Source organism: Notolepis coatsorum, assembly GCF_963971535.1.
Source record: "Notolepis coatsorum genome assembly, chromosome: 7".
Taxonomy (NCBI): Eukaryota; Metazoa; Chordata; class Actinopteri; order Aulopiformes; family Paralepididae; genus Notolepis; species Notolepis coatsorum.
Genome location: NC_140171.1, coordinates 4,194,249 through 4,203,926, shown reverse-complemented (window position 1 = coordinate 4,203,926; position 9,678 = coordinate 4,194,249). Strand labels below are relative to the sequence as shown.

The following is a 9,678-nucleotide window of genomic DNA, read 5'->3' as shown; positions in this document are numbered from 1 at the left end:
TCTCTCTCACGCGGGGGGGAGGGCAGAAGGGGGGGGGTCGTGCTCACTCTCGCAAGGGGGGGGGGGGTCATTCTTAGCAGCAGATGAATAAGTGCATGGCTCGTGGCTTCACTCGAAAAAAATAAAAATAAAATAAAAAAATAATTACTTTTCTTTCGCATACAACGCCGTGGCAGTGCACACACCCCCCCCCCTCCCCCTATCCATGGCGATGGAATCACTGTCTACAGGAAAAAGAGGTAAAAAAAAAAAAATGAAGGAAGACGGCAGAAGGGAGGAGTTTGTATCGTTCCCTTCATCGTCAGTGTTATTCTTCTCTTTGTCGTTATTCCTTTCTTTTTATTATTTCTCAGCCCCATGTTTTTCTTTTGGTTTTTCTGCCCTTTTTTTTTTTTTTTTGGAACAGAAAACACTAAAACTGCCAGATATACTGCATGGTTCACTCAGGCCAGTCAGAGCACAACCGTGTTCAATTCTCTTTACACGCCCCGACCGTGTTCAACTCTCTTCACACGCCCCGACCGTGTTCAACTCTCTTTACACGCCCCGACCGTGTTCAACTCTCTTTACACGCCCCGACCGTGTTCAACTCTCTTTACACGCCCCGACCGTGTTCAACTCTCTTTACACGCCCCGACCGTGTTCAACTCTCTTTACACGCCCTGACCGTGTTCAATTCTCTTTACACGCCCCGACCGTGTTCAACTCTCTTTACACGCCCCGACCGTGTTCAACTCTCTTTACACGCCTGACCGTGTTCAACTCTCTTTACACGCCCCGACCGTGTTCAACTCTCTTTACACGCCCCGACCGTGTTCAACTCTCTTCACACGCCCCGACCGTGTTCAACTCTCTTTACACGCCCCGACCGTGTTCAACTCTCTTTACACGCCCCGACCGTGTTCAACTCTCTTTACACGCCCCGACCGTGTTCAACTCTCTTTACACGCCCCGACCGTGTTCAACTCTCTTTACACGCCTGACCGTGTTCGACTGTCAGCTAATGGACTAGCTTCACACGCCCCGACCGTGTTCAACTCTCTTTATACGCCCCGACCGTGTTCAACTCTCAGCTAACAGACTAGCTTCACACGCCTCAACCGTGTTCGACTGTCAGCTAACAGACTAGCTTCACACGCCTCAACCGTGTTCGACTGTCAGCTAACGGACTAGCTTCACACGCCTCAACCGCGTTCGACTGTCAGCTAACGGACTAGCTTCACACGCCTCAACCGTGTTCGACTGTCAGCTAACGGACTAGCTTCACACGCCTCAACCGTGTTCGACTGTCAGCTAACGGACTAGCTTCACACGCCCCGACCGTGTTCGACTGTCAGCTAACGGACTAGCTTCACACGCCCCGACCGTGTTTGACTGTCAGCTAACAGACTAGCTTCACACGCCCTAACCGTGTTCGACTGTCAGCTAACAGACTAGCTTCACACGCCCTAACCGTGTTCGACTGTCAGCTAACGGACTAGCTTCACACGCCCCAACCGTGTTCGACTGTCAGCTAACGGACTAGCTTCACACGCCTGACCGTGTTCGACTGTCGGCTAACAGACTAGCTTCACACGCCCATCAGGGAACAGAAACTACTACATTTCTAACTACAGGTATTTTTTTTTTACTGTTATTTTACTTGTCGTTTCTTTTTTCTTTTCTTTTTTATAGTGTAGAACCCAGTGGTATGTATGGGTGTTTACACAAAGGTCGTGGCTTGTATGGGACATGTATGGGTCCACTGTATGCTGTCATAGCACACACAAATATGTACACACACACACTAACATAGTCAACTGAGCTGTGATCTCTATACCTACAGGGATTCTGACTAACTGAATCAGTATTAGTAAAAAATAAATGTATAATAATTCACACACACACACACAGACACACTTGATTTTAATCTTGATTGGCTGTATATCAGTGAGAGTGTTTACATGCACATTAATAGTCCGATATTAATTCAGATATTATTGTTCGGGATATACTCTTTAGTATTCTGTGTTGGATTATAAAAGGCTCACATCCCAGTCACACAGGATGAGCTCAAATCCCCCGACTGTGAGAAAGCAGGATATGATGGATCGCTGGCATGTGGCCTGAAAACTCGGAGGCTTGTAAACACAGTGTGCAGTTCAACAGGGATATGGAAACGCATAGGAAATGCTTCAACCAGACCCTTGCCCAAAAGTATCACGGTATAGTTTGATGGCGGTGATTTCAGTTTTTACCACAGTACTGACCATTGTATAAATAATTTATCATGGTACCACCGTGGTGAAAGTTACACGGACGGCACCATTGTTTACCACTTTTGTATGTAAATAATACTATGGTATAATCCAAGTTAAACCATGATGCCGATGGTGATATCATGGTATTGCCACCATTTGTTTTACCATCTGACGCCTTGTCTCCATTAGCTATGTTCAGCCTGGCTGGGGCTAGCCATGGTCTAGTATGGTATGGGGCAACAGTGGCTCAGGAGGTAGAGCGGTCATCTGGTAGTCAGAAGGTTCCTGGTTCGATTCCCGGGCAGTGTGTCGAAGTGTCCTTGAGCAAGACACTTAACCCCTAACTGCTCCCAATGAGCAGGTTGGCACCTTGCATGGTCGCCTCCGCCATCTGTGTGTGAATGGGTGATTGTGAGGAACAAAATTGGATAAAAGCTGCTTTATAAATGCACCATTTATGGTTGGGTTTGTGTCTCCATTAGCTATGTTCAGCCTGGCTAGTGGAGACGAGGCCACAGCTAAACCCTGGCTAGTGGAGACAAGGCCACAGCTAAACCCTGGCTAGTGGAGACAAGGCCACAGCTAAACCCTGGCTAGTGGAGACAAGGCCACAGCTAAACCCTGGCTAGTGGAGACGAGGCCACAGCTAAACCCTGGCTAGTAGAGACAAGGCCACAGCTAAACCCTGGCTAGTGGAGACAAGGCCACAGCACGGCTAAACCCTGGCTAGTGGAGACGAGGCCACAGCACGGCTAAACCCTGGCTAGTGGAGACGAGGCCACAGCACGGCTAAACCCTGGCTAGTGGAGACGAGGCCACAGCACGGCTAAACCCTGGCTAGTGGAGACGAGGCAATAGTGACCAAGAAATTATGGAAATACCACGATACCTTTTTTAAATACCATGATACTTTTTTATTTGTAAGGGGAAGATTAGTGTCCAGAATATGAATGAGCGCGTGAACACACTCTTATAAAATCACTAACCAAGTGGAGTCAGAGGACATGAAACTGAGCTGTGAGTCCCCCCCCCCGCCCCCACCTTTTGTGATGTAAATATGCAATGCCTTTTTTTTGTTCCGTTAATTCATTTTTTTGTGGCATCTCAACCAGAGACATGACATTGTTTTTGCGCGACAGTACTTCGCTGACGACGAGAATAGCGACGACCAGAGAAGAAGAAAAGAAAAAAAGAAAAGAGAGAAGAAAAAAAAAAAAAAAAAAGACTGAACTGCATTTACTGAAATGAAAGAAGAAGAAAAACACAAGTGTTTAATAAAGACTGGACACCTGGTCCAGAAAGGACGTCTCCACGGAGACGACGAGCCCCTCCTCCTCCTCCTCGTTTTATCGCTGTGGTCCAATGGGACAAGTCGTTGACGCCCCCCCACCCATCCAGGCTGGGTCTTGAGAGGATATGAAGCTGGTGTGTGTGGAGTATGCACTGCTAGGTCTCTTTTTATCCCCCCCCCCCCCCCCCCCCTGTCAAAAACAGTGGGACCAGGGTCAACTTTTGCAGTGATGGTTTCATCATCAGGTTGATATACCTAAACCCCTCCTCCCCTCTTTTTGTACCATAGTACTCGTTTTATTTATATGTTTGTGTCATTCTAGACGGTGTTACCCAGTCTATTGTTCAGAGTCATTAAGACCGTGACGCCTCTTGAAAAGTCGATGATGATGATGATGATGATGATGATGATGATGATGTTGGATGCATTAACTGAAGTCTTGGTTTTATTCTTTTTTTTTTTTTATCCAAACTTTTTTTCGTTTATCTTATTTTATTTTGATCGTTGGCTTGTTTGTTTTCTTACCAAAACATTAGGGCAAGAACCCAATATTGGACTTGCATTGCCGTGGTAGTATTTATTTTGAATTAAATTAAAAGAATACATTTCAGGGTTTTCTTTCGTGTCCTACGTTGCATTTCTCTGGGTTTGACCTGCAGCCGTCACGACCAAGGAACCTATAAAAGGAAGGAAGGGTCGTCACATCACCGTCTATTTAAACGGGTTGTTACCTCGGGTGTCCATATTGCAGGGCTGTACCGAATAGTGCGAAGCTTCGTTCATAATGTTGACATTCGAATTCTAAATCAACATTTAAATGTTTTTATAATTTTTCTTTTTTTAATATATATATTTCTTATGCGTCTATTCATTGTTTAAACCAATGGGGTTTTTCTTCACAGTTGCAGATAAAGATTAGGCTACACTAATATTATAGTATATGACTCATCACTCATCATAAAAAGGTAAATAAAACATTTATCATAAATGATGTAGCAGCCTGTCTGCATCCGCTCGGCGTTCCGTCGAGACGTCACCATCACTTTCGTGCCAACCGTGCCCTCATTGGATTATTTATGTTGACGAAACTGAGTTATATTCAAGAAAGTTGATTTAATAAAAAGACTAATTTAATCAGATTAATCACTTTATTCAAATTGAGGATTTAGTTTGAGGATATTTATATACATTTTATTTTATTACATCATAAAATATGACGAGAGACACTCGAAGCTTCGTTCGAATACTTCAATGGAAGCTTTGAATGTTAGAAAATGACATTCGGTACAGCCCCACTATATTGGTTGATTATATTTCCTGATGGCTGGTACAGTATATGTTGCTTCTTCCCTTCCTTCTTTCGTTTCTTTGGTCACGAGTCGATATGTATGGATTTTGAAGAGCTCCGTTCCAAATGAATATCTCTACCGTTCTCTAAAAAAAAAGTTTCCAGAAGGATTCCGTTGCCAGGGAAACGGCTCGGGCCCCATTGTGCATTTCCTGTCCGCAATTGTAATCAGATAAGATGCTAGATCCCATGGCTTGGAAGAACATTTTACATAAACTTTTTTAGTCACACGTTCCAGCCCGCAGAGCCGTCTGTACGCTTGTATGTCACCGCCTCCCAGACGCAGTGGAGCGTCGTCCAACTGTGTGACTTAATTATTCTGTAGTGGGTCGTTTTTTTTTTTTTTTTTTATATATAATACATCCACAGAGCTTTTAGAAAGGTGCAGAATAAAACGATTGCTTTTCCCCCCAAAAGATTAATTTATCATTTAAAAAAAATTATAATATTGGCAGGTCCAAAATGAATGTTGTTTACATGTTGCAGGCACGTATCACCTCCCTACTTCCCATTCCGCCCCACGTGGAATGCACCCGATAAGTTAAATGATGTGACGGTGCTCTAGTGCGACACCTAGTGGCTGAATGTTATCTATAATAGCACCTTTAACCTCGAGGTGAAAATGATGACGTTGAGTCCATGTGATCTAGCGTCATTTGTATTAGCGAAACGCTACAACCGGAAATAAACTTGGGCCAAAATACAATGTTTATGAAAAGCTCTGATATGACACAACATTTTCTTTATTAAATAAGTAAGATTTAACACATTACTAAAGTGATATTAAATAAAGTAAACGATTAGATTAATTGGCTGAACAAAGACCTTTTTAAAAGATTGTGACACTTTTAAGGATGTAAAAATCATCTCTACACCATGATGTAGTCATCTCTACACCAGGATGTGGTCATCATCTCTACACCAGGATGTAGTCACCATCTCTACACCAGGATGTAGTCATCATCTCTACACCAGGATGTAGTCGTCGTCTCTACACCAGGATGTGGTCATCATCTCTACACCAGGATGTAGTCATCTCTACACCAGGATGTAGTCATCTCTACACCAGGATGTAGTCATCATCTCTACACCAGGATGTAGTCGTCATCTCTACACCAGGATGTAGTCATCATCTCTACACCAGGATGTGGTCATCATCTCTACACCAGGATGTGGTCATCATCTCTACACCAGGATGTAGTCGTCATCTCTACACCAGGATGTAGTCATCATCTCTACACCAGGATGTGGTCATCATCTCTACACCAGGATGTAGTCACCATCTCTACACCAGGATGTAGTCACCATCTCTACACCAGGATGTGGTCATCATCTCTACACCAGGATGTGGTCATCATCTCTACACCAGGATGTAGTCGCCATCTCTACACCATGATGTAGTCATCTCTACACCAGGATGTGGTCATCATCTCTACACCAGGATGTGGTCATCATCTCTACACCAGGATGTAGTCATCATCTCTACACCAGGATTGTAGTCACCATCTCTACACCTATATTTATAGCAGGATTAATATATATATATATATATATAGCGCTGGATCTAGGGCTTCATACAGTACCATGAGCAAATGTATAACATGTCAAATCAAAACAGTATTTTTTCCCCACACACACACGCATGTTTATCTCTACGTCTGGGGAAGGTAAAGGATCAGTCTGTCTAGTAACCAGAAGCTACAGACAGGAGAGAGAGGTGTGAGACAGGAGAGAGAGGTGTGAGACAGGAGAGAGAGGTGTGAGACAGGAGAGGTGTGAGACAGGAGAGAGGTGTGAGACAGGAGAGAGGTGTGAGACAGGAGAGAGGTGTGAGACAGGAGAGAGAGGTGTGAGACAGGAGAGAGAGGTGTGAGACAGACAGGAGAGAGAGGTGTGAGACAGGAGAGAGGTGTGAGACAGACAGGAGAGAGAGGTGTGAGACAGACAGGAGAGAGAGGTGACAGAATTACATTTTCTGAATGAAACCTGTGACACAAATCACACAAGCAGAGACATTGTTATTTACAGGTCTTTATTCAGACGCACATACAATACTCCTGACCATGTATGGTACAATAATGACCATGGATGGTACAATAGTGACCATGTATGGTACAATAATGACCATGTATGGTACAATAGTGACCATGTATGGTACAATAATGACCATGTATGGTACAATAGTGACCATGTATGGTACAATAGTGACCATGTATGGTACAATAGTGACCATGTATGGTACAATAATGACCATGTATGGTACAATAGTGACCATGTATGGTACAATAGTGACCATGTATGGTACAATAATGACCATGTATGGTACAATAGTGACCATGTATGGTACAATAATGACCATGGATGGTACAATAATGACCATGTATGGTACAATACTGACCATGGATGGTACAATAATGACCATGTATGGTACAATACTGACCATGGATGGTACAATAATGACCATGTATGGTACAATAGTGACCATGTATGGTACAATAGTGACCATGTATGGTACAATAATGACCATGTATGGTACAATAGTGACCATGTATGGTACAATAGTGACCATGTATGGTACAATAGTGACCATGGATGGTACAATAATGACCATGTATGGTACAATAGTGACCATGTATGGTACAATAGTGACCATGTATGGTACAATAATGACCATGTATGGTACAATAGTGACCATGTATGGTACAATAGTGACCATGTATGGTACAATAGTGACCATGTATGGTACAATAGTGACCATGTATGGTACAATAGTGACCATGTATGGTACAATAATGACCATGTATGGTACAATATAGGGGCGTAACGATGCGACCTCACAAAGGATTAAATTCAATCACCGTTCTTCAGGCAACGATTCCAAGCATCATGAAATCTCTTCATTCGACCTCGATTCGATTCTATTCGATTAGAGATACATTTTCTATCATCAGTTAAAATTCCCCCCAAAAAAAATGTTGAATACACAAATGTGGCCGGGGGGGGGGGAACCCATTCACTCGGCATGAATGGAGGACTGTGTAGGTCAATAAAAACAATACACCATTTTTTTTTTTTTTTTTATAATAATAATAATAATCGATTAACATTTTCAAATCGATGCAGTTGAATCGATGCATCGTTACGACCCCTAAACAGTACATATTCTCATGCACAGTGACGGTACCGGAACACGGTCAGCGGGGTGTCTGGACCCCGAGGATGAGAAGCTACATGTTGAAGGTAACTTCCACCGAGGGCTCTCAGGCCGACTGAAAAGATGGGGGGGGGGGGGCGGACCGACCCACAATGATATAGAAGAAATTAAAAAAAAAAAAAAAGTTGGGGGGAGATATTCACATTTATAATGACGTCGTCATCGCCCTCTTTTCCCCCCCAAGCTGGAGGCGGCAGAAAACGGGGAGTTTCTTTCCCTTTTTAATGAAATTATCATTCAAAAGAAGAGCTCCTTCTCCAGCTCTTAGTACCCGACAAACACCACCGGCTCTTTCATCCGTTCACAGGCCCAGGTCGGCTGTCTTGTGGCGGGGTGCGGTGGTACTAGTTATGTTGCTGGGTGGTGGTGGTACTAGTTATGTTGCTGGGTGGTGGTGGCACTAGTTATGTTGCTGGGTGGTGGTGGTACTAGTTATGTTGCTGGGTGGTGGTGGTACTAGTTATGTTGCTGGGTGGTGGTGGTACTAGCTGTCTTGCAGGCTGGGTGGTGGTGGTACTAGCTGTCTTGCAGGGCTGGGTGGTGGTGGTACTAGCTGTCTTGCAGGGCTGGGTGGTGGTGGTACTAGCTGTCTTGCAGGCTGGGTGGTGGTGGTACTAGCTGTCTTGCAGGCTGGGTGGTGGTGGTACTAGCTGTCTTGCAGGCTGGGTGGTGGTGGTACTAGCTGTCTTGCAGGGCCGGATGGTGGAACGTGAGGTGCTGGCTCTCCCATCCCTCTCCCGCTCCCCGTCAGGGGTCACTCAGGGATGGCGGGTGGCCAGTCAACATCCACAGACTGAAGGAGGAAACACAATTCATTAGTCAAAGTTAATGCTTTAACTTTGGAGATTCATTTAAATGATTTAAAGCATTAAAATAAATGTATCTAGATTCATCTTATGGAGTGAAAAATCTTCCAACGTTCTGAACTTTCAGCAGTTCTTTGTTCTTTTTTTGCATCGACTCGTGCACCTTTTTGAAAATCATCTGACATGAAGATGGAACAGATTTTTGTTGTTAATATGATTTATATTAAATCAAATCAAATTTATCTGTAAGGCCCGACGACACACGTCAATGTCCCCATGGGCCGGACACGTCTTCTTTAAACAAGTCAAGAAGAAACGTCACAATAAGTCAAGAACAAAACAAGAACACCATAAGGTCCAACAAATTTAAAATAAATGCAAAATAAATGAATGCATATTACTGGTAGTTCATACAAGACATTATCGTCCTCTAAGCCCATGTGCACTTTAACATGGGCCTGGGTTGTTTTTATCTCTGTTAGCGCCGCGGATATAAGAAAGAGGTCTAGCTGAGTCAATGTTGATGGTTTTGTTGAACATTTGTATTTCACAGGAGAGAAACTGCATTCAAAGAAAGCTATTAAAATAGTCTTTGAATCTAAATATGTTTGTTGATTTTACATTAATTCCATGATTTTACTCAAGTAAATATCTGTTACAAGCTTCGGTCTTAAGTAGAAAAATGCAATTTTTTTATCTAGATTAATTACAGAAAATTGTGAGATTAATTAGTTAAATTTTTTTAATCTATTGACAGCACTAATATATATATATATAAA

General features: G+C 43.4%; 1 protein-coding gene across 2 annotated transcripts in view; it reads right to left on the bottom strand.

Moving 5' to 3' along the window:
• Positions 1-7,567: 7,567 nt before the first annotated feature.
• pus10 (pseudouridine synthase 10) overlaps positions 7,568-9,678 on the bottom strand; it is a 72,997-nt gene continuing 70,886 nt past the window's right edge. For both annotated transcript variants that reach the window (XM_084318979.1, XM_084318978.1), the window contains exon 31: positions 7,568-8,886. In XM_084318979.1, the coding sequence (XP_084175105.1) occupies positions 8,848-8,886 (39 nt within the window). In that variant the 3' untranslated portion in view covers positions 7,568-8,847. The remainder of the gene's footprint in view (positions 8,887-9,678) is intronic.